Below are 26,528 nucleotides of genomic sequence, written 5' to 3' on the forward strand. Positions count from 1 at the left end.
ACCAGTCTTTTCCACCTACATTAACGTATAGAACATTGAAAGTTTTACTGATGTAGATTTGCAGTTCCCATTGCCCTTTCATATTAATCTCAAACATAAAGTTTATAATGATTCTCTTTTTTTGTGAGCTGGGCTTGCATCCTTTAAAACAAACGATATTCAGAGTTGTAGCCTTTGACATTGTTTCTAAAGCCTACCACCAAGAACAGCAAGAGATTCCTAGAATGTATTCTCCAAACTGACACAAATGCTTTTTGAATTACTGGGAACATGACTCTTCTTTAGTAGCACCAAGGCACGAGAACAAATTATCATTTTTTTAAAACCATTTACTGTGCTCCCTTGGTGATTTTCCCTGGCCTGGTCCCAGCTCAGGAGTATAAAATGAACTGAGCTGGAAGAAAAGGACTAATAGGGCCAGGCCATGGGGAGAGGGAAGGGGGCTGGGTTGCTAGGTTACTACTAGAGCCAATCCAAGTGGTCCCAGAGGGGTACCAGACACAGGACAGGTCCTTCTCTCTGCCCCACTAAGTTGGGGGCCCTCTCAGAGGAAGGGGGTCAAAAGGTGGGGGAGGGAGGCCAATCACTCACACTAGGCACAAGTAAAGAAATGAGGCAGAAGCACAAAGAAACAGACAGCCCTGTATTTCTAAAACCACTCAAGGCTCCTTCATTAATTGGCTTCCCCCCAAAAGAAAGATTTCTTTATTAAGAAATACCAGAGAGTGAAAAACCCCCAACACATACACATTTGTAGGCTCACACAAAAGTGCAGAGATTTACATATTAAATTGCATTTAAGTTAGAAAATAGATTTAAAAACAAAATACTTTTTTTCTCCAACAAGGTAAAGAGATTTGGTCAGTAGGAACGGGTGCTTTACGGGTAAAGGCAGGATGGTCAGGACAGGGAGAATGGAATTTAGCTGCTATAGAATCAGAATCCACCTCTAACCCAACCTCACTCCTGGGGAAAAAAGCAAAGGAGGAGATGATGATCTCAGCTAGGGCCAGGAAGGCCTCAGAGCTGAATGGACATGAAGAAATGGCTCAACACGGCCAATTTCCACCTGCCCCCAGAGGTTTGGGATCAGTGCCAACCATCCTGGCCTGGGAAAGTAGGGTGCATAGGAAGCTTGAGGAAAAAGGAGGAAGGGGAGAGTTGGAGACAGTGTCAGCCATTGAAAAGACCAAACAATTTAAGGCCCTTTTCCCCTGGGAAGATTGATTCTTTAATCTCCCCTCTGATCAGATAGGGACAGTCCCGGCTGGTGCATGGTATGAATGGGACAGATCTTCAGGCCAACATCTTAAACACAGAAGATTTATTAAGGAAAAGAAAGAGGGCAGGGAGTATGAAAAAGCAGAAACTTAAAAAAAAAATCATTTCACACTAGAGATAAGAGATTTCCATTTTGACCCTCCCCATCAGAAAGAGAAAGCTTCTCTGTCTGACCTAAGGGTCCTCAAGAGAACACTTGAGGTAAGGTGAGGGAGGAGAGAGATCCATCTGAGCCCGGGAGAGGAGATGGGCTGAGTACTTATTAAAATGGGGTTCATATGAGTGCCAGGTTACCTGGGAAAACCTAACAACTTACAAACTCTCCAGGTTTGGCTTTATAACTTCAAGAAAAAAAAAAAAAAAAAAAAACAGAGAGAACCAGAAGAAGAAGAAGACAGGAGAGGGATCTGAGTCAGCCTCTCCCCATCTCTCTTCCAATCTCTCTCTCTCTCTCTCTCTCTCTCTCGAATGCTCAACTTAAATCCTGCTACAAGGAAAACAGGAAGACATGGAAAAAGTCTGGGAGCAGCCAAATTTCATTAATTCCAATTAACTGGGAAGTATGAGATGGGAATTGATAAGGAGTCTTGATTACACACCACCTAGAAATAAACATATACCATCACTTGTAAAAGACCACTGATCAAATATTTCCAAGGGGAGGCCCTGATGAACCTGCATTAATAACCAAGGCTCATTAGCAATTAACGGCATCCATCTGCTTCAAAACAATATCCGAATATAGAGCTTGTTCTCTTAAGTAAATATAATCCCTCTACCTTCCCGATCCTGTTCACACTATACTTCCTTGAAAGTCCTTTCTTCATAGTCCAGAATAAGATAAACTTCAGCCCAGAATGTAGTATAGATCAATGGAGAGTTTGGGAACTAGCTCTCCAACCCAAGGGTGCCCTGGTTAATGGAAGTTTGGGGAGTAACAAGCAACCCCTTCCAACCCCCACCCCCACCCTACACACAAACATATTCTTGAAATGGAAGGGGGAAGGAGGAGGCAGGAAGTTTGCATTAGACACAGTTTAATCACCTTCGAATAGATGAAAAGTTCTGGTTTACACTCCCCCCCGTGTAAGTCATCCAGACAGGACCCTGGCTTAGAAAGAGGAAAACACAGGTGCTCTAGGAAATATAGCCACATATAATACATAAATCTTCTTCCCTGAAATAGAGCAGGTCCTGAGCAGAGCTGACTGGGGGCCACAGCCCACCTCCAGGGTGAAGTGGCTCTGGGACTCTGACGGTGGAAGTGCTGGAAGAGTGGGGCTTGGAGGAAGCCCCCAGTGTGGTTACCATAGCCAGAGGTGGGCCGAGGCCTTAGAGTGGGTTACCCAAGAGGGCAGCAGTGCTGGGCTTTCCCTCACTCAGCTGAGGCTTAATGGAAGAACTGGTTAGCATTTTTTTTTGAGGGTACATCAGGGGAGAGGAGAGGAGAGGAGAGCCTCTCTGTGCCTTGGTTTCCCATTTGTGCATTCAAGGCCTCTGCAGGCCTCACACAGGGAGTCTGAGGGGGTAGTGTTTAAGTGAGCACTCGGGCTTCCTCTGAGGAAAACAAATGACCAAAGTGCAGACTTTTATTACTGCCATTCCTGCTCCTAATGGGAGCAGGAGTCAAAAGGAAAAACAAATTAAAAGGGGCTAATGAGAAAGGAGGAGAGATGAGACAGAGAGTGTGAAGGGCTATGCCGTTGGCATCTCATAAATTCTTACTGAGAATGGCACAGGTATTAAAAAAGTTTCTGGGTAGTCTACGAGAAATGTCAATTGCTATCTCTACTACAACTGCTTACATATATCTAATGGGAAAAGAGTGGGGCTTAGGTGTCAGAGTGGATGGGAGACAAAGGAGAAGCTACACTAATAAATACAACAAGTGGAAGGTACCTGTCCCATTCCTGAAAGGATTCATGGGCAATGCTGGCACTTGGTGGCCAGGAGAATCCTCTGACCCCACTCTCCCTCCTCTTCAATCCTGAAGACCCCAAGAACCCAGTTAGGATCCCCTGGCCAGAGGTCTCTGTGACTGCCTCTGGACTCGGGACATGCAGCAGCTTGGGAGGATTTGAGCCAGTCTCAAAAACTTTTAGCCCCAGAATGAGACCAGTGACCCCAAGCAGGAGGGCTGGGATCTGGAGGGAAGAGAGGGGGTCCAAGGGGACCCTGTGGATGAGGCCATGGAGAACCAGTGCCAGGGCCCAGGAGACCCATTTGTCCAGTTATCAGAGGTGACTGACATCTTCTGCCACTGCCTTGAGTTCAGAAATTTAAAAAAGCTTGCAGCAATAAAATGCCAGTGTGCAACTGGGTGACTAAAGACCAAAGAAAAACAGTTAAAAGGGACAGCTTACTTGCTCTCTGTCTCAGGTTTATCTTCTCACCTGAAATCTCTCATAGCCCTAATTAAACACAAACAAAAGTCTCTTCCATAGATAGGCTACTTCTCAGCTTCAGCTGCTTCCTGTGGTGGCTCTGGGGGCTCTGGAGGTGGCATCTCTTCAGGAGTGCTGCTGTCCTCCGGCATCTCATTTGAGTTCAGGTGTTCTGTGGGGGCCTGAGAAGGAAAAGATATCAGATTCAACACAAAGCTGTCCCTCAAAATCCAAATGCAGATAAGCCTTAGACACTGAACTCTTCCTCTCAGCCCCCTCACCGTACTGATGCTACAGATATGCAGCCACCGACACCAAACTCAGAACCAACACCAGGCTATCATCTTCTCAGCAGAACACAACTGAAGTTTATTTGAGTTCAATCCTTAACTGTCTGTTGGGAACAGATTTTTCTATTATTATTAATAGTCATAATAATAGGGATCACAAATAATTACACAGGTCCTCCCCACTTCAGAATAAGTGTCATAACATACTTATCTAACAAGGCCTGACCCAATGGTCCTCAATTGTGTTTCTGCCCAAACACACAGGTCACTCGAATAGTGATTCTGAACCAAAGAAGGCCAAGTGTCCAAATTTTCAGCTGGTCATATGTGGTTTGAAAATGTCCCCAAGTGATTCTAAAATACCACATTTCCCCACTTTGAACCAAGAATAACTAACCTAGATTGTTACAATTTGAGTCCAGACTCATTTAAAAAATAATATTAAAACTGACAACAATAATATAAACATGGGTTGCTGTAGTTTAAAAGGAAATTCAAAATTTAGGAAAGGCAAAGTAGAGAACAATTATGTATCTTATAAAAAGCATTCACTTAAAAGTATGATTCTATTTTAAAACAAAGTTCAAACTACTAAAAATCTATTAGAACTAATGAACAAGGGCTGAGCACGGTGGCTCACACCTGTAATCCCAGCACTTTGGGAGGACAAGGCGGGCAGATCACTTGAGGTCAGGAGTTTGAGACCAGCCTGGCCAACATGGCGAAACCCGGTCTCTACTAAAAATACAAAAATTAGCCAGCGTGGTGGTGGGCACCTGTAATCCCAGCTACTTGGGAGGCTGAGGCAGGAGAATCACTAGAACCGAGGAGGTGGAGGTTGCAGCGTGCCAAGATGGCGCCACCGCACTCCAGCCTGGGCAACAGAGTGAAACTCCATCTCATAAAATAAAAACAAAAACAAACAAACAAAAAATAACTAATGAACAAGTTTGGCAAGGTTTTAGGATATAAGATCCATATATAAAAATCAATTGTATTTCTATAGACTCCAAGTGAAAAATCCAAAAATGAAATTAGTAAAACAATTTCACTTACAATAACATGAAAAATAATCAAATACTTATGAATAAATGTAACAAAAGTATAAAACTTATACTCTGAAAACTACAAAATGTTGTTGAAAGAAATCAAATCAAAACTAAATATATGAAAATACAGTCCATGCAAATGGCTCAGAATATTTAATCTTGTTAGGATGGCAATATTTCCCCAAATTGATCTATAGATTCAATGAAATCCCCATCAAAATTCCAGCTGGCTTCTTTTCATAAACAACAAGTTGATTCTAAGATTCATATGGAAATTTAAGGCACCCAGAAGAGCCAAAACAATCATGAAAAAGAAGTATAAAGTTGGAGGACTAACATTTCCTGATTTCAAAACTTACTACAATGCTAAAGTAATCAAGACAGCGTGGTACTAGCATAAGAACAGACATATTGAGCAATACAATAGAACTGAAAGTCCAGAAATGAACTCTCACATTTCTAGATTTTCAACAAGGGTGCCAAGACAAGTCTATGGGAAAAGAACAGTCTTTTCAACAAATGGTGCAGAGACAATTGGATAGCTACAAGCAAAAGAAAGAATGTGGACCCTCTACCTCACACCATATGCAAAAATTAACTCAAAATGGATCAAAAACCTAAAAGTGAGAGCTAAAACTGTACAACTCTAACAAGAAAACAGGGGCATAAATCTTCATGACTTTGGATTACACAACAGTTTCTTAGATATGACACCAAAAAGTACAAACAACAAAAGAAAAAAATAGACAAACTGGACTACATCAAAATTTAAAAATTTTGTGCTCCAAAGGACACTATCAAGAAAATGAAAAGATAACCCACAGAATAGGAGAAAATATTTGCAAGTTGTATATCTGGTAAGGGACTTGCACACAGATTACATAAAGAACTGTTACAATTCAACAAAAAAGACAAACAATCCAATTAAAAAATAGACAAAAGCTCTGAACAGCCACTTCTCCAATGAGCATATAAAAATGGCCAATAAGCACATGAAAAGATATTCGACATCATTAGTCATCAGGGAAATGCAAATCAAAACCACAATGAGATATTACTTCACACTCACTAAGATGGCTAGAATCAAAATGTCAGATAGTAAGTGTTGCCAAGGATGTAGAGAAACTGGAACCCTCAGACACTGCTAGTAGGGGTATAAAATGGTGCAGCCACTTTGGAAAACAGTTCAGCAGTACCTTAAAGGTTAAACATAGAGCTACCATATGACCTAGCTATTTTACTCCCAGGTGTATAGCCAAGAGAAATGAAAATATATGTCCATGCAAAAATTGGTACACAAATGTTCATAGCAGCATCACTCATAATAATCAAAAGGTGGAAACAATCCAAATGTCCATCAACTGATGAATGGATAAATGAAATGTGGTATATCCATATAATGGAATATCATCTGGCCATACAAAGGAACAAAGTACTGCTACATAGTACAACATCGACAAACCTCGAAAACATGCTAAGTAAAAGAAGCCAATCACAAAAGACCACATACTGTATGATTTCATTTACATGAAATACCCAGAAGAGAGAAATCTATACTAGAAGGAAGTAGATTAGTGGTTGCCTAGGGGTGTGGCTGGGGAAGTTGAGGGGAAAGGGAGAGTAACTACCAATGGGTACAGGATTTCTTAGGGTGGAAGGGTAACGAAAATGCTCTAAAATTGATTGTTATAATGATTGTACAACTCTGTGAATATTCTAGATCAGCGAATCATACATTTTAAATAGGGATTAGCTGGGCACAGTGGCTCATGCCTCTAATCCCAGTACTTTGGGAGGCCGAGGTGGCAGATCACCTGAGTCAGAAGTTCGAGACCAGCCTGACCAACATGGAGAAACCCCGTCTCTACTAAAAAATACAAAATTAGCTGGGCGTGGTGGCACATGCCTGTAATCCCAGCTACTCAGGAGGCTGAGGCAGAATTGCTTGAACCCGGGAGGCGGAGGTTGCAGTGAGCTGAAATCGCGCCACTGCACTCCAGCCTGGGCGACAGAGAGAGACTCTGTCTCAAAAAAAAAGGGGGGGGATCTATGGTATGTGAATCATATCTCAATAAAGCTCTTATTAAAAAAAAGAAAGCTCAGCCGGGCATGGTAGCTCACGCCTGTAATCTCAACACTTTGGGAGGCTGAGGCGGGAACATCACGAGGTCAAGAGATGGAGACCATCCTGGCCAGGATAGTGAAAGCCTGTCTCTACTGAAAATACAAAAATTAGCCAGGCATGGTGGCGGGCACCTGTAATCCCAGCTACTCAGAGGCTGAGGCAGAGAACTGCTTGAACCTGGAGGCGGAGGTTGCAGTGAGCCGAGCCGAGATCACACCACTGCACTCCAGCCTGGGCAACAGAGTGAAACTCCATCTCCAAAAAAAAAAAAAAAAAAAAGCTCAAGTAATTTTTTTTTTTGGAAAGTACTTTACATACTTTAAAGATACACTTATATATCTTAAATAGGACAGCTGGGAGAGTTTCCACAACATCTGCATATTCCAGTTAGGAAGCCCCCTTCTACCAAGGTAACCACATCACTAACTCTAATACAATCCCCTGACCTCTATCTTTGCCCCTATAGCATTTTATGCTTTCCTCATCAAGGCACTTTTCACAATGTTGAGCAATGGCCTGTTTACTTGTTTCTTGCCCCCACTAGACAATGAGCTCCTTGAGAGCAGGGACGTCGTTTGCCTCATTCATTGGTATATCCCTGGCAGCTAGTACAGTGGCTGGCACAGAGTCACTCAATATACACCAAAGAAATGACTAAATCTTAATCTACATCAAGGGCACAAAGATCTGAAGGCAATGTCAGGGCAGCTGTAGAGGCAGGGAAGCTGGGGTGATTAGAATACAATATTGCCTAATTATATTTCCAAGCTGTAAATTGGCCTCCGCCCTCTCTATCATTGACCCAGCCTTAAGTCAGGAACACTTACTGGGTTTTGTGGCAAGAGGCTACTACTGGTCTCTTGAGTACTGGGAGGTCGACTTCCACTTTCCTCCAGTGGCAAAATACCCCTTCGATCCAGCACACTGAAGGAGATAAGAGAGTTAACAAAGAACTGGGCATTCACCCCTCCACCCACCCAGCCTACTAAATTTTGCTGCATAGTCTGGAAAATATAAACCTGTCCTTTGGCGATCTAGCCTGAACACAGCACACGCCTCTTATCTCCCATTCACTTTTTCTTCCACAAACCAGGAAATGTCACATTAACCAGGGAACAAACAAATGAAATAAGAATGAAAGATCATCCCTCCAAAACAACCAGCCCATGGTCTATGGTCCATATAGACATGGTACCAAGTGGCAAGCCCTGGGAAGACCTATTTGACACCAAGAGGCCACATTCAGAAAAACACATCAGACCAGGTAACAGGACCAGGTTGAGCTGCTCATCCCAAAAGTCCCAGGAATTTTGAGTGCCCTGAGTACCTGGGGGGCAAGGGGCCACACAGCACTTCACAGCAGTTCTTCACAATATTGCCATGGCTGTAGGGATTCTGGACGCGATTCTTCCCTGTCCATGATCCTTTGATCTACAAGATAAAAGCCAAGGCTGACATTAAAAATAATGTTAAAAAGAACAAATAATAATAATAAAATTTTTAAAAAACACAAAAAAGAAAAAAATAATAATGTTGAAGAAACACGTGCAGCATGGGATAATAAAAAAGTTCTGGAAATGGATGGTGGCAATGGTTGCACAACAATGTGATGCCACTGAACTGTACATTTAGGATGTGAGGGCAATCTGGCTGCAACATCTGTCTCCCCATTGATCGCCAGGGTTGAAAGACATTTAATATGGCACACTTTATATTATGTATATTTTATCATAATAAAAAAGAAATACACTGCCATGAAAAAAGCTCACAATAGTGAAAAAAGCAGATAACTGAATGATATATATTATTTTTATTTAAAAGTACATAATATAAACACAAATAAACATGGAAACAAGTCTAGACAAGTCTAGAATATATAAATCATACTACTAACAAAGGTGATGTCTAAGAAGTAAAGTAAGAGGAACTTACTTTTTCTTTTTTGCTCATCTGTATTTTCTGATTTTCTACAGTGAATGTAGATTAATTGGTACCTTTTTTTTTTTTTTTTTGAGACAGAGTCTCATTCTGTCGTCCAGGCTGGAGTGCATTGGCATGATCTTTGCTCACTGCAACCTCCACCTCCAAGGTTCAAGCGATTCTCCTGCCTCAGCCTCCCGAGTAGCTGGGACTATAGGTGCGCACTACCACACCCGGCTAATTTTTGTATTTTTAGTAGAGACAGGGTTTTACCATGTTGGCCAGGCTGGTCTCGAACTCCTGACCTCAGGTGATCTGCCCGCCTCAGCCTCCCAAAGTGCTTGGATTACAGGCATCAGCCACCACGTCCAGCCTAATTGGTAACTTTTTATATAGCAAGGATTCATCCAGTGCAACTGTCCCTCTCCATGCCAAAGAGAGGCACCAGCTAGCCTTTAAGGACCTATGAACAGTTAAAGGCTATATACCCACCCAACTTTTCAACCTCTTCTTCCTAATGCTCCACAAGCATTCAACTCCAAACAAAGCCCTCTGCTTTCTCTTCCACACATCTGACTTAACGATCTCGCACACCACGTTTCTGCCTGCCTCAACCTCCCAGGCCCTGGAGACTCTAGCAAGTAGTTCTCTAGCAAGTAGCAAGAGGATAGGCTTTGGGAAGAAGAATATGTGGTGAGGAGAAGAGTAAGTTGACTCACGTCTTCATTGGTTGTCTGGTTGAGAGCCACGAGGAAAGTGTGAAATCCAGTCAGTCCCACGACGGACCAGAGTGTAAAGAAGCAAATGAGGACTTCTAGAACAGTGAGGTGTGGTTAAGGAATATTGAAGAACTCAACATCAGGAGACTTGATGCCTCCACCCATATTCAGGGCACCAGTCACACCATCTTTACCTCCTGGAACGTATATCACAAAAAGTCATGTTTCCATATATATAACAACAGATGAATTCTGAACTTACTGGATAGATCCCTTATGAAAGAATTTCTAGCATATCTAGGATATTTAAGGGTTTGCCTATTTATTCATCATTGACTCTTGGAAGGGGATGTGTGGGAGTGGCCAGAGCTAAACAATGTTGGCCATCACTGCCAATGGAAATTCTGTCAAAAAACAAAATTCATGTAATCCTGGCACTTTGGGAGGCCGAAGTGGGCGGATCACAAGGTCAGGAGTTCAAAAACAGGCCAACATGGTGAAACCCCATCTCTACTAAAAATACAAAAAATTAGCCGGGCGTGGTGGCAGGCACCTGTAGTCCCAGCTACTCGGGAGGCTGAGGCAGGAGAATTGCTTGAACCCAGGAGGCGAGCTGGGGCAACAGTGCAAGACTCTGTCTCAAAAAAAAAAAAAAAAGATTCATAAATGAAGAACTAGTGAGGGAAAAGAAAGAGGATGTGATTTATAGAAATCTCATCTGAACCCCCTTTGCAGAAATGCAGCCACCGTTCTGAGCAGGGAGTGAAGGAAAGAACTCCCTTTTAGTGCCGGTCATCTTCCATTCTGGTTGTTACCACTAAGACTATATATATTTTTTAATTATTTTAGACCTTGGCACTCTCTGATGTCTGAAAAACTAGATAGTGGGAGAAATGTGGGGAGAAAGCATGCTGGAAAGTAGCTTAAGAAGGCTTTAGAGGGACATACTGCCAGGGGAGGATATGTTCCAGGAGTTTCTTTCAACGTCTCCAAGAAGCCAATTTTCAAAGATTCTGTGAAATTGGGAGGAGGAGTAGAGAGAAAAATTAGTGACTTCAGTCAAAACTACACACTATCCTAGTGCCTACTCACTTCCTTCCCTCCTTTTCCCATGTTACACACTGGCAAGAGCTAAGCTCTCACTCGGGCAAGGGTGAAGAGCTTCATCTCCTAGCTGGTAGTCTCATGACTAAAGAGTTCACATTTTCAGTGCAGGACCAGGCCCTGGACTAGAGAGATGGGTAGAAGCCAAGCAGTAGGATCCCTTCCCTTTTCCCTAGCCCCCAACTATGGACATGTGAGGGGGATATTAACAGATAAAAGAAATCAGAAATACCCAAGAAAAATCCTCTCTCCTTGCCAATACGTGTCCTTCCCTTGCTCAAAATCCAGCTCAGAACTCTTCTCTTTCCAGGAAGCTGTCTTAAGACCACTCCCTTAACTCCACATCACATCTGCCCTTAGACTGGTGTGCGTGTGTGTGTGTGTGGGTGTGTGTATGTTTGTGCACATGCACACATGTGGGTGTGCTTTCTATCTCCCAAAATAGACCGTGAGCTACCAAAAGACATTTCTCAGGCAAAACCCTTTTCTACCCCTTAGCACAAGGCAAGTTTTACAAGGCAGAAGAAGAGAGGATTTTCCGAGACAAAATATATCCCCAACCTTTGGGATGACCTCAGAAATGCCCCAGTACTCTGGATACAGACCAGTAATTATGGCCCCAGGCCCCAGCAGTTGGTCAGAGAAAAGGCCAACACACTGAGTAATACTCATTGATGTGCACTAAGGTTTGCAACCCTGCTCAAGAGCAGATAACAGTGCTCATTTCTAACCTGTCCTAAGGTACCTTTCACAATGGTACCACCAGGAAACCCAACCACCCTCTAAGCCGCCCTTAACTCTTCCCCCACCCCGCCCCACTCCAACAACGGACACTGCCCTGCATACTCACTGAGGGCCACATAGACGATGTTGAAGGCGAAGACATAGATTGTGAGGAGGGAGAGAGAAAGGATGAAGAGGTAGAAGTAGCGGTAGTTCCTCTTTCCAACACAATTACCCACCCAGGGGCAGTGATGGTCGAAGCGCTCTGTGGAAGAAAGAGAGAGTCCAATGCCAAAAGACTCCAGAACAAAAATCAACCCCGCCATCCGCATAATATCTAATTCAAAGACCTCCAGGATCATTGTCTATTTCAGTTGTAAAAAATACAGGGTTTTATATTTTTATTTTTTCAAAATGTTTTCATAACCATCTCATTTGATCCTCACAATTTCCCTGGAACTTGAGCAAAAGGAGATACTCTTTTCCCCACTTTACAGATGAAGAAACAAAGGCATGGAGAGGTTAAGTGATCTGCCTCACTTTGCTCATTAAAAGCAGAGACACTGCTTGTCCAAATAAAATATTAATCGGTGGGCCTGCTAAGTTCAAGAAGAATAAATAGGTGAAAATAGCCAAGGAAAAATGTAAAACTACAATATTTAAAATGGTATGGCATAGCTCAATGGAATGGAAAGAGCCCAGAAACAGATCTTAGAACAGATAAGATTTTGTTGTCTAATAAACTCAGCATCACAAAATCAGGTGAAAGGAAGTATTATTCCATAAACAATTACGTGACAATTGGCTATTTGGTGCAAAATATGGATCAATTTCTTTTTTGTCTTCATACTACTTGTCATAGTAAATTCCAGATGAATTAAAGAGCTAAATGTAAAAACAAAGCAAATCCATAAAATAACTACAAAGAATAAATGTTTATTTGTCCGCTATATGCAGAAGGACTTTCTAAGCATAAAAGTACTGGAAGAAAACAGATGACAAGGAAAAATAGATTTGACTCCATAAACTTTTAAAAAAATTTTGTGGTTTTGATTTGCATTTCCTTGGCGATCAATTATGTGATTATCACACATTGCATGCCTGTATCAAAACTTCTCATGTACACCATAAATATATATACCTACTAAATACCAACCAAAAATTAAAAATTTAAAAAATATTTTGTTGGCCGGGCACGGTGGCTCAAGCCTGTAATCCCAGCACTTTGGGAGGCCGAGGCGGGTGGATCACGAGGTCAGGAGATCGAGACCATCCTGGCTAACATGGTGAAACCCCGTCTCTACTAAAAATACAAAAAACTAGCCGGGTGTGGTGGCGGGCGCCTGTAGTCCCAGCTACTTGGAGGCTGAGGCAGGAGAATGGCGTGAACCTGGGAGGCGGAGCTTGCAGTGAGCCGAAATCGCACCACTGCACTCCAGCCTGGGTGACAGAGCGCGAGACTCCGTCTCAAAAAAAAAAAAAAAATTTTGTGTGTCTTAAAATTACCATAAAGAAAATTAAAGAGAAAAAAACCAATGGCAATCTACGTAAAGTTGTACCTGGCTATGTGAAAAGTTCTTAGAAATCAATAGGAAAATACAAATACTTCGTCAAGAAAATAATAGTCAAAAGTTACTTGAAATTTGCTAAGAGAGTAATCTTAAGTGTCCACAACACACACGCACATACACACACAATGGCAACTGTGTGGTGATGAATATGTTCATTTGATTGTGGTAAGCATTACAGGCAGATACCAAAATCCACCCATACTCAAGTCACTCAGCAGCCCTGCAGAACCCACAGATAAGAAAAGTTGCCCCTCGTGTACACAGGTTTTGCATCTTGTGAATACTGTACATTTGAACCTTGAACAACTCAGGTTTGAACTGTGTGCGTCCACTTGTACGTGGATTTGTTTCAATAAATACAGTTGGTCCTCCGTATCAACAGGTTCTGCATCCACAACTAAAACCAGATCAAAAATACAGTATTCACAAAATATGAAACCCCCAGATACGGATACAGGGGGCTGACTTTTCATATCCATGGGTTCCACAGGGCCACTGCAGGACTTGAGAATGCATGGGGTTTGGTATTCAAGGGCAATCCCTGAAACCAATACCCCAAGGATACTTAGGGACGACTGTATTTTGGATCCGCGTTTGGTTGCAGATGAGGAACCCACTGATACTGTATTTATTGAAAAAAAAAAACCCTCATTATTAAGTGGGCCCATGCAGTTCAAAACTGCATTGTTCAAGGGTCAACTGTACATAAAACAAAAACAAAAAACAAACAAAAAGGAAATAGGGCAAAAACTAATAAATACCATAAAACCTGTATTTAACATTTTTCCTATTCACCAATAATTCAGTGTAATACTAGTAAAACAGTAACATATTTTATGCCTATCAAAATAAGAACATAAATAATAAAATTCAGTGCTAGTGAGAATAAGGTAAAATGGACACTCTAACATACTGCTTGTGGGAGCATAAAATGAAAGAACCTTTCCAGAAAGCAATTTGGCAGTACGTATCAAGAGCCTTCATAAAGCTTGTACCCCTTTGGCAGAATAAATCCATTTTCGTAATTTCTCTTAAGTAAATAGAAATGCGCACAGAAATTTTAAGTTCAAATTTTTATTTTTATTTACTTATTTTTGAGACAGAGTTTCACTCTTGTCATCCAGGCTGGGAGTGCAATGGTGTGATCTCGGCTCACTGCAACCTCCGCCTCCCAGGTTCAAGCCTCATTAGCCTCCCGAGTAGCTGGGATTACAGGTGACCGCCACCATGCCCTGCTAATTTTTGTATTTTTAGTAGAGACGGGATTTCGCCATGTTAGCCAGGCTGATCTCAAACTCCTGACCTCAGGTGATCTGCCCGCCTCAGCCTCCCAAAGTGCTGGGATTACAGGCGTGAGCCACCGCACCCAGCTGAAGTTCAAATTTTGTATTGTTTGGGAGGCCCAGGCAGGGGAATCACGAGGTCAAGAGTTTGAAACCAGCCTGGCCAACATGGTGAAACCCCATCTCTACCAAAAAATGCAAAAATTCGCAAGTCGTGGTGGTGCACGCCTGTAATCCCAGCTAATCAGGAGGCTGAGGTGGGGGAATCGCTTGAGCTCGGGAGGCAGAGGTTGCAGTGAGCTGAAATCACGCCACTGCACTCCAGCCTGGGTGACAGAGTGAGACCTTATTTAAAAAAAAAAAAAATCTATTATGGTAAAATATACATAACATACAATTTGCCATTTTAACCATTTTAAGTGTACAATTCAGTGGTATTAATTACATTCATAATGTTGTGGAACCATCACTATTATCTATTTCCAAAACCCTTTCATTACTCCAAACAGAAACTCTGCACCCATTAAGCAGTAACTCTCCATTTCCCCCTTCCCCTATCCCCTAGCAATCTCTAACACTCTGTCTCTATGAATTTGCCTATTCTAGATATCTCATATAAGCGGAACCATACAATATTTGTCCTTTTGTCTGTTTTTTTTTCCCACGTAGCATGTTTTCAAGGTTCATCCACATTGTATCAGTACTGTATTCCTTTTTATGACCAGATAATATTTCATTGTATGTATATACCACATTTTGTTTAGCCATTCATCTGTTGATAGACACTTGGGTTGGTTCCACCTTTTGGCTACTGTGAATAATGATGCAATGAACACTGGCATACAAGTAGGTTTTGAGTCCTTGTTGTCAATTCTTTTGGCAATTGTTATGGAATGAACTGTTCCCCCATTCCCCAGTTCCATATGTTGAAGCCCTAACCCCCAATGTGGCTGCACTTGGAGGCAGAACCTTCAAGGAGGTAACTAAAGTTAAATGCGGTCATCCAGGTGGGGCCCTAATCCAATGGGACTGGGGTCCTTGTAAGGAGAGGATGAGACACCAGTAGTGTGTGAGCACAGAGAAAAGGTCACATGAGGACACAGCAAGAAGGCAGCCATCTGCAAGCCAGGGGGAGAGGCCTCACCAGAAACCATCCCTTCTCGCACCTCTATCTTCGACTTCCAGCCTCCAGAATTGTGAGAGAATAATTCCCATTGTTTGAGCCAGCCAGTCTGATGTATTTTGTTATGGTAACCCAAGCAGACTAATATAGGTGTACACCCAGGAGTGGAATTGCTGGGTCATGTGGTAATTCTATGTTTAACTTTTTGAGGAACCACCAACTTTTCCACAGCAGCTGCATGATTTTACATTCTCACCAGAAATGTATGAAGGTTCCAATTGTTCCATATCCTTATGTTTAATAATTACGATTGCAGTGTTATAACAATGAATAAAGTAGAAGAATGAATAATGTCTAATGACAGAAGACTGCCTAAATAAACTTGAATAGAACCATATGATGGATTATGCAGTCATTAAAATAATATATTAAAGAAACATTTATTAAAGATGCAGAAAAATAGGATAGAATGTTAAATGACAAAAGCAGGATTAAAAACTATCATGTTACAGTCCAATTTTGCAGAAACACTAGAAGGAAATATAGCAAAATGGAGAGTGAATTTAGGATTAAGTTTTATTTATACTTTCTGTACTTCCCATATTTTCCACAATGAACATGTGTTATTTTGATGGATAAAAGGTTACAAGAGAATAAAATACACCAATTTGGGCCAGTGCGGTGGCTCCCACCTGTAATCCCAGCACTTTGGGAGGCCGAGGGGGGCAGATCACGAGGTCAGGAGATCGAGACCATCCTGGCTAACACAGTGAAACTCCATCTCTACTAAAAATACAAAAAATTAGCCAGGCGTGGTGGTGGGCGCCTGTAGTCCCAGCTACTTGGGAGGCTGTGGCAGGAGAATGGCGTGAACCCAGGAGACAGAGCTTGCAGTGAGCTGAGATTGCACCACTGCACTCCAGACTGGGAGAGAGAGCGAGACTCCATCACAAAAAAAAAAAAAAAAAAAAAAGAAAAAAGAAAAAAAGAAAAGAAAAGAAAAGAAAAGAATAAAATACATCAATTTGAAAGAAAAGTGGGCTGTGTACTGGTCAAAAAATAAGGCTGTAAAAATGGTCTATCTCCTGCTGAGGAGGCTACATCTTTTCAGGAAAGGGAAGAAAGGTATAGAGAAGAATGGTTATACAGATACATATTTTTTACAGTATTTTAAATCACATCTTTTCTGATAATACAAGTAATACATGCTCATTATAGAAAACTTGAAAAAAAATAAAAAGAAACATGAAGAAATCACAGCAGTGGAGGACAGCATATGAAAAAATGAAAGAAACAAAATCACTCATAATCCCACAACCTATAGATAATAAATTATAAAAATTGTGGCATATTTCCTGTATTTCCTTGCATATTTCTTTATACCTCATTATATATTTTTTTAAATAGGTAACTGACTTCACACGGTAAATGTAGCCTCTCTCCTGTTTTGTGTCATTTAGCTTTCTGGTATGAACTCTTTCCATTAGTCTAATGTATGAATGTCCATTTACTTATTTATTTATTTATTTATTTAGGGACAGAGTCTAGCTCTGTCACCCAGGCTGGAGTGCAGTGCCACGATCTCGGTTCACTGTAGCCTCCACCTCATGGGTTTTTGATTCTTGTGCCTCAGCCGGGATCTCAGCTGGGATTACAGGCACATGTCAACATGTCCAGCTAATTTTTGTATGTTTTAGTAGAGACGAGGTTTCACCATGTTGGTCAGGCTGGTCTCAAACTTCTGGCCTCAAGTGATTTGCCCACCTCGGCCTCCAAAAGTGCTGGGATTACAGGAGTGAGCCACCACGTCCAGCTCTATAATTTATTTGGCTACTCGTCTGTTGGTACACAATTAGGTTCTTTTCAACTTTTAATTGTCATAATAATCCTGAGTTAAACATTTCTACCCCTAAATATCTTCCCACATCTCTGATTTCATGGGACAGACTCCCTAGAAAGGGAACCACTGGCATCAAAAAGTATAGATGTTTTTAAGGTTTTTGATTACTCTTATTAGGTTGCCTTCCAAAAAGTTTGTTCCAATTTACACTTACTAGTGGAAGAACAAATATCAGGTTTTCCTTGCTGATTTTCTAGATTTAAAAAAAGCATATTGGGCTGGGAGTATTGGCTCACACCTATAATAACAACACTTTGGGAGACTGCGGCGGGTGGACTGCTTGAGCTCAGGAGTTTGAGACCAGCCTGGGCAACATGGGGAAAACCCATCTCTACAAAAAATGCAAAAAAAAAAAAAAAAAAATAGCCAGGCATGGTGGTGCATGCCTGTAGTCTCAGCAACTTGGGAGGCTGAGGTGGGAGGATCACCTGAGCCCAGGAAGTTGAGTCTGCAGTGAGGTGTCATTGTGCTACTGCCCTCCAGCCTGGAAAAAAGAATGATAGCCTATCTCCAAAAAAAAAGCATCCTGAAATCATTTCTTTGACTATTAGTCATGATAACTAGCCAATTATATTTTTATGAACTGTCTATATTTCTCCCGGAACATTAAAAAAATTGTGTATTTTAAAAAATTGTGCTTTTAAAAAATTTTTTTTAAAAAAGTGCTTTTAAAAAAATTGATTTGTATGAGTTCCTTATAGTTAAGAATATTAATAAGGAAAGGAAATACTACCTCACATCAGCCCTTCTTTTTTTTATTAATTTTAAGTTCTGGGGTACATGTGCAGGATGTGCAGGTTTGTTACATAGGTAAATGTGTGCCATGGTGGTTTGCGGCACATATCAAGCCATCATCTAGGTACTAAGTCCAGCATGCATTAGCTATTTTTCCTAATGCTCTCCCTCCCCTCCCCATCCCCCAGTAGGCCCCGGTGTTTGTTGTTCCCCTCCCTGTGTCCATGTGTTCTCATTGTTCTCAAAAGAAGACATTCATGCAGCCAACAAATATATGAAAAAATGCTCAACATCACTGATCATTAGAGAAATGCGAATCAAAACCACACTGAGATACCATCTCATGCCAGTCAGAACGGCGATTATTAAAAAGTCAAAAAACAACAGATGCTGGCGAGGTTTCAGAGAAATAGGAACCCTATTGTTGTTGGGAATGTAAATTAGTTCAACCATTGTGGAAGATGTGGCAACTCCTCAAAGATCTAGAACCAAAAATACCATTTGACCCAGCAATCTCATTACTGGGTATAGACCTTCCTTAAACATCAAGTTTCCTGCTTCATTTAAAATGGATTTCGAGGGCTGGGCACGGTGGCTCATGCCTGTAATCTCAGCACTTTGGGAGGCCTAGGTGGGTAGATCACAAGGTCAGGAGTTTGAGACCAGCCTGACCAACATGATGAACTTCCATCTCTACTAAAAATAAAAAATTAGCCAGGCGTGGTGGTGCACGCTTGTAATACCAGCTACTTAGGAGGCTGAGGCAGGAGAATCACTTGAACCCGGGAGGTGGAGGTTGCAGTGAGTGGAGACCACACCACTGCACTCCAGCCTGGGCGACAGAGTGACACTCCATCTCAAAAATAAAATAAAATAAAATGGGCTTCAACAATAGATGCTGACGAGGCTGTGGAGAAATAGGAACACTTTTACACTGTTGGTAGGAGTGTAAATTAGTTCAACCATTGTAGAAGACAGTGTGGCAATTCCTTGAGGATCTAGTACCAGAAATACCATTTGACCCAGCAATCCCATCACTGGGTATATACCCAAAGGATTATAAATCATTCTACCATAAAGACACATGCACACATGTGTTTACTGCAGCACTATTTACAATAGCAAAGACTTGGAACCAACCCAAATGCCCATCAATGATAGACTGGATAAAGAAAATGGGGCACATATACACCATGGAATACTATGCAGCCATAAAAAAGAATGAGATCATGTCCTTTGTAGGGACATGGATGAAGCTGGAAGCCATCATTCTCAGCAAACTAACACAGGAACAGAAAACCAAACACTGCATGTTCTCACTCATAAGTAGGAGCTGAACAATGAGAACACATGGCCATAGGGAGGGGAACAACACATACTGGGGCCTGTCGGTGGGGTGGGGTGAGGAGGGAGGACATTAGGACAAATACCTAATGCATTTGGGGCTTAAAACCTAGATGACAGGTTGATAGGTGCAGCAAACCACCATGGCACATGTATACCTATGTAACAAACCTGCACATTCTGCACATGTATCCTGGAACTTAAAGTAAAATTTTAAAAATAATAATAGTAAAATGGGTTTTGATTTATAAAAATCTTATCTACATATAGTAGTTTTTTAGTATACATGCTGCCGAAGAGAGCACCATATAGCTTTTTACCACATAAAGCAAGATATATCTCCCAACCTTTGCCTAAAGAAATGACTAGTAAGAGGAAAGCAACGCCCTCAGAATGCCACATGGTATACAGAAAAAACATTATCCAATCATGGGAACTCAAGAAAAAGTAATTCTAAAAAGAACGTTAGAAGTATGCCTGGTGATGATATAAGCAATTTCACATATAGGTCTATCAACAGGAATCTTTATGGCCCGTTTCTCATCTTGGCCAGGGTTTAGCACACAGTAGGTAGTGATTACAATGAAGCCACATATATGTGGATGGAAGCACAGACCACTGTATTATGCACACTTATACCCGACCCTCTTGCAGCAGCAGCAGAGAGAAGAAATAAGCAGTCTGGAATCAGACCTGCTCTAGCTTCATCTTATGCTAATTATATGAACTTACATACTGGTGCTTCACCTATTTCCTCATCCGTAAAATGGGGATAATACCAATCTCATGGGGCTGTTACAAGTCTTAAATGAGAGAAAGGTAAATCACCTAGCACAGTGCCCAACATGTAGTAGAAACTCAATAAATGCTACTAGCAACTTTCCTCTTCTTGGGTTGTGTCTTAGGCCTTCCTTCCTCAATACTGCCCTCCAGTGGACTAGGAGTCTCCTCCCACTATATAAGGTGGGTCCCACGTGAAAATCCAGTACAGGAAAATCTAAATTTCAAAAATAGGTAAAGTTTATTTTTCTCATTTACTAAAGAGGTTTTTGTAAAGTTTAGGCTAGAGGATATTTAAATTGTGATTCGATCTACATAAGTACAGCTGATTTGCAGTTTTTCAGGAGCTTGTTGCCTATCTAAATTTCCTATCTAAATCTAGCTCATTTTCCATCTAAATCTATCTTCCCTTCCCCACTGATTTCTCCCAAGAATTGGTGACCACCCTGACTTTCTTGTTCAACTCAGCCTTTTCCCTAGGCAATGTCCCCGTAGTTTTACTCACCCACACAGTTGTCACAGATGCTGCAATGGGAGGCCCGGGGAGGCCGGAAGATCTTGCATGTATAACAGTATTTCAGTTTCACAATCTGGTTGTTTATCTGGAAATTCTTGATACGAGGGGGTGGTCGCTGGCCCTGGGGCACCGCACCATTGGTAGCTTCTGTAAATCAATAAAGACAGCTAATATCACAGCTTGCCATTATTTCAGCCCAAAAGTCTCACCACCTCTCCAAACCCAATGGGGGCATTCAAAGGTTCCCTAAGCCTACTGTCTTCTCTAGGCAATCATTTACAGACTAGACACTCAACATCACAGAATATGCCCATAAAACTCCACTAAGTGTATGCAGTTCTGTGGTATACATATGAAAAAGTGTTTCTTCGAGACTTTTTTTCTGATTACAAACAAAAACATTCATTAAAAAAAAATTGCTAAAAATACATTAAATGAAAATATCCAATTTCACTAATAATCAGAGAAATAAAAATTAAAGCACAAAGATACCATTTCTACCTATCATATTAAAAAGCAACACAAAGAACAAAAATACCCCATGTTAACAAGGGTGGGGAAAGGTCATTCTCATATCTTATCAGTGAGCAATATGGCAGCTGCTACTAAACTTTTTTTTTGTTTTAAGATGGAGTCTCACTCTGTCGCCCAGGCTGGAGTGCAGTGGTGTGGTCTCAGTCTTGGCTCACTGCAACCTCCACCTCCTGGGTTCAAGTGATTCTCCTGCCTCAGCCTCCTGAGTAGCTGGGATCACAGGGGCCCACCACCATGCCTGGCTGATTTTTGTATTTTTAGTAGAGATGGGGTTGTATCACGTTGGTCAAGCTGGTCTCAAACTCCAGACCTCAAGTGATCCACCTGCCTCAGCCTCCCAAAGTGCTGGGATTACAGGCGTGAGCCACTATGCCCAGCCAGCTACCAAAGTTTTAAACATGTGTATTCATTTACTGACCGAGTCTACTTCTAGAAACTTATCAAAATTATAATGAGATATACGAAAGATGTTTGTATAAGAATATCTGTCACAGAGTTCCTTTTAATAGTGAAAAACTAAAAATAACTTCAATGTCACAATAGGAGGTTGGTTAAGTAAATTATGTTATGTGCATAGAATGGAATATTATGCAGCCATTAAAAATGATATAGATGAAAGAATGGTGAAAACAGGAAAATACAATATATGGCAAAATGAAAATAAATGTTAAAAAGCAATATGCAGAAAACAATACTATCTTGCAAACATAAAATATATGCATGTGAAAAGAAACGACTCGTAATACAAAAACAGTTATTGAAATAAAAGTAACACTTGCTTATTGTAAACATTTAGAAAAAAACAGAACAGGGCCAGGCGCGGTGGCTCACGCCTGTAATCCCAGCACTTTGGGAGGCTGAGGCAGGCGGATCACCTGAGATCAGGAGTTCGACACCAGTCTGGCCAACATGGCGAAACCCCATGTCTACTAAAAATACAAAAATTAGCCAGGCATGGTGGCACACGTCTGTAATCCCAGCTACTCTGGAGGCTGAGGCAGGAGAATTGCCTGAACCTGGGAGACAGCCTGGGTGACAGAGCGAGTGAGACTCCATCTCAAAATTTTTTTTTTGGAAAAAACAGAAAGTATAAATAAGAAAACACAAATATCACGACAGTCAGTCTCTCAGCTCAGAGATATTTATATTTTTTGGTGTATTTCCTTCTAATCTTCTATTAACAGGTAAACATTCATAATTTTTTTAAAAAAATTGAGATAATATTATAAATGCAGTTTTGTACCGTGAAGTATTTACTTAATATTATATGCTGTGAACATTTTCTCACTGTTAATTTTTTTCTAAAACATAACTACTGGTAATATTCCATCATATATGTGTCCTGTGATTTATTTAAATATTCCATATTGTTGGGATTTTTACTATTTAGCTGACGTTACATGTAAAAATTTAAAATATTACAGATAAAAGCTTAAATCCCCTTCGATCACCACCTCAATCCTAGTCCCCTCCTCCCTTCCAAGAACATATTCATGTGTTAAAATTAATTTCTAAAACAGAAAGAATAAAGAAAAGAATGTTGAAGTCTAAGCAGTAATACATGAAGTTGCCGGCATTAAAATAGCTACTCATATTTAAAAGAAAAGAAAAAACGATGCACTAAGAATCCTTCTACAGTAATTTGTAAAAATCTTTATCTCCTTTAGTTAAACCCTCAGAGAAGTAGAACTACGGGGTCAAAGGGTATGACCCTTTAAAGTACATATTACTTATTACCAAACTGCTTCCCAGACAGACCGTATGAATTTGCATGCCTGCCCATCCACAGCATATGAGAGTGCCTGTCTCACTGCACCCTCGCCATGCAGTATAATTCTAAAAACAGAATATTTTTCAATTCACTTTGATTTTAAAAATATCTGCCATATGGAACATTTTTCCTTTTTTTGTGGAGTGGGGTAGATGCTGTGAAATCAAACAATAACAGTGTGTCACAAGTCTTAAAAGGATGAGGACAGCTATTCATTAGAGGATAAGTACCAGCATGCCACCTTAATATTCTATGCATATGCTTTCCATGAGGGCACCTGGGAGACAGGGTTCATGGTTCACCTTCCCCGGGAGGCCGTATCAGGCAAGGGCATCACATGACTTCCTCTCTCCCCATCCCCCACCCACAGCATACCCAGTACAGGACTAAATACAAGATGACAAAAACTTCCTAACATAAACACACATATGAACTGAAAAATGTACTCTTCTACCGAGAGAAACATGCTAAATGCAGAGGCCGCGATGTGACAGCTTGAGTCTGAGCCCCAGGCCCAGTGATCGGGCAGAAAAGAGATAACTTTGTTAACAATCTGCTGTGAGAGGCAAGAGACAAGTCAAGGTACTGCCTTGACCCTCAGTTTCTCCATATGTGAATGGGAAGGGAACTGGAAAAGAATAACCCAGATGGAGAAAAAACAGCACTCACAACTCTTCCTCACCATCTTGCTCCTAATTACTCCTAGTTCTCTCGGGCCTCCCCAGAACTCCAGCTGTGCCAACACACGTCACCTCTGCTCTCTTCCCATTATCCCCACCCTCACCCCACCCCCAAATAGTTATAGCTCACATGTGCACAAACCCATTTCTCCTTAGCTCAACTAAAACAGGCTGGAATTTTTCAAAATGAAATCCATTAAGAAGCCTAAGGGAAAATACAGCTAAAATAAACAAAAGAAATACATGGGCCGGGCACGGTGGCTCACACCTATAATCCCAGAACTTTGGGAGGCCAAGGCCAGAGGATAACTTGAGGTCGGGAGTTCGAGACTAGCTTGGCCAATATGGTGAAACACTGTCTCTACTAAAAATACAAAAATTAGCTGGGAGTGGTGGTGGGCGCCCGTAATCCCAGCTACTCTGGAGACTGAGGCACGAGAATCACTTGAACCTGAGAGGTGGAGGTCGCAGTGAGCTGAGATCACGCCACTGCACTCCAGCGTGGGGGACAGAGTGAAACTGTGAAAAAAAAAAGAAGGAAGGAAAAAAAGGAAGGAAGGAAGGAAGGAAGGAAGGAAGGAAGGAAGGAAGGAAAGAAGGAAAGAAAGAAAGAGAGAGAGAGAAAGAAAGAAGGAAAGAAAGAAAGAAAGAAAGAAAGAAAGAAAGAAAGAAAGAAAGAAAGAAAGAAAGAAAGAAAGAAAGAAAGAAAGAAAGGAAGGAAGGAAGGAAGGAAGGAAGGAAGGAAGGAAGGAAGGAAGGAAGGAAGGAAGGAAGGAAGGAGAAAGAAAAAGAAAAAAGAAATACATGGAAGCCTTCAAAGCACCCTCAAAGAACACAGATTGGTGCTCTACTGGCACAGCTTCTTAGTCTTACAAGTCCTGGGTCCCTTTTTCTTACTCTGTCTAGCTTGGATGCCAACTCAAGCTACCTGGGTACCAAACCTGAGAACCATTTAGGTAGGCACTGGTGGGCTCCCACTCCCTCCTAGTACTTGCATCATAGTCTTCTTCTCACTGTGAGATCCCAGGATATCTCCTCCTCTGGCCCTGGGATAGTTCTGCTTCAATTCATGAAGCCACCCTGGCTCCTAGATAATGTAGCACTTCATCTCTGTACCAAAGATCCTTATCCTGAGCTGCGGTCTGCACTCTATTGACCCTGCAATTGCTTCTTTAACCCCTCCTAGAATTCTCAGTGGTTCCTGGCGCCACAGCTGCCCCCTTTCACATTGCATGTTCCCCTAAAGCAGGGTTTTTTGTTTGTTTGTTTGTTTGTTTGTTTGTTTGTTTTTTGAGACGGAGTCTCGCTCTGTTGCCCAGGCTGGAGTGCAGTGGCGCAATCTAGACTCACTGCAACCTCCACCTCCCAGATTCAAATGATTCTCATGCCTCAGCCTCCCGAGTAGCTGGGATTACAGGCACACACCACCATGCCCAGCTAATTTTTGTATTTTTAGTAGAGACAGGGTTTCACCATGTTGGCCAGGCTGGTCTTGAACTCCTGACCTCAAGTGATCCACCCACCTCAGCCTCCCCAAGTGCTGGGATTATAGGTGTGAGCCACAGCGCCTGGCCTAAAGCAGGAATTCTTGGTTGTGGGGGGATAAATGCATGTGCTTCAGAAGATCTATGAATCCCTGAAATTACATCCAAAACTATGTACATGTACATGCATATAAGAGCATTTTTATGGGGAGAAGGTTTACAGCTTTCATCAAAAAACCAAAAGTGCCTCTTGAGCCACTTGCTCAAGCCCCCTCTCACTCTGTGGAGTGTACTTTTGTTTCAATAAATTTGTGCTAACCGGGTGTAGTGGCTCACACCTGTAATCCCAGCACTTTGGGAGACCAAGGTGGGCAGATCACAAGGTCAGGAGATCGAGACCATCCTGGTCAATGTGGTGAAACCCCATCTCTACTAAAAATACAAAAATTAGCTGGGTGTGGTGGCACGTGCCTGTAATCCCAGCTACTCGGGAGGCTGAGGCAGAAGAATCACTTGAACCTTGGAGTCAGAGCTTGCAGTGAGCCAAGATCATGCCACTGCACTTCAGCCTGGTAACAAAGCCAGACTCTGTCTCTAAATAAATAAATAAATAAATAAATAAATAAATAAAATGATAATAAATCTGTGCTTTCATTGCTTCAGAAAAAATGTGTTGGTGACCACCTCCCCCAGATAAGTAATAAAACCATCCTCTTGGGAACAATACAGCAGGACCTTGGTAACAAATCCTTCCGCAAATGTGACCCAATGCAGTGAAGGACAAAGTCTATTACTTTAGACTGTTGCTACACCTGCCTTACTAAATTCACAGAGTAGTCATGATCTCAGATTCAAGATCTCAGAGAGAAAAGGCTAGAAGTGATTATTATCTGCAACTACTATTATGATTCCATTCTTTTACTGATTAGGGCTACCCACTACACAGCAGCTTGCCAGCTGGTTGGGAGACTCACCTATCTCCATCTCTATGAAAGCTGCTTCATCTGGTAGCGCCCGAGGAATCACTCCAGGGTCACTGAAGCTGGTCCTCAACAGTGTAGCCATGGAGAAAAGGAAGAGCATGGCAGCAAACACAGGGATGGCCGGAGACAGCTGAACAGCCAGGTAGCGGCACCTGAAGAAAGCAGGTAATTCAACATTTAATGATACCTACCCTATATTGATCTCCAATTGTTACCAGTATGTCAATC

General features: G+C 41.7%; 1 protein-coding gene across 3 annotated transcripts in view; it reads right to left on the reverse strand.

The window, feature by feature from the left end:
• Positions 1-628: 628 nt before the first annotated feature.
• The window catches only part of ZDHHC9 (zinc finger DHHC-type containing 9), a 40,728-nt gene continuing 14,828 nt past the window's right edge, over positions 629-26,528 (reverse strand). Inside the window, exons 4-11 of one of the 3 annotated variants that reach the window (XM_025371667.1) lie at positions 26,292-26,452; positions 20,837-20,995; positions 11,723-11,860; positions 10,733-10,781; positions 9,769-9,871; positions 8,457-8,560; positions 7,957-8,053; positions 629-3,847 (exon numbers count right to left, since the gene is read on the reverse strand). In XM_025371667.1, coding sequence (XP_025227452.1) covers positions 3,731-3,847; positions 7,957-8,053; positions 8,457-8,560; positions 9,769-9,871; positions 10,733-10,781; positions 11,723-11,860; positions 20,837-20,995; positions 26,292-26,452 — 928 coding nt within the window. In that variant the 3' untranslated portion in view covers positions 629-3,730. The remainder of the gene's footprint in view (positions 3,848-7,956; positions 8,054-8,456; positions 8,561-9,768; positions 9,872-10,732; positions 10,782-11,722; positions 11,861-20,836; positions 20,996-26,291; positions 26,453-26,528) is intronic. The other 2 variants (XM_025371668.1, XM_025371669.1) reach the window with 2 other exon arrangements.

Source organism: Theropithecus gelada, chromosome X (genome assembly GCF_003255815.1).
Source record: "Theropithecus gelada isolate Dixy chromosome X, Tgel_1.0, whole genome shotgun sequence".
Classification (NCBI taxonomy): domain Eukaryota; kingdom Metazoa; phylum Chordata; class Mammalia; order Primates; family Cercopithecidae; genus Theropithecus; species Theropithecus gelada.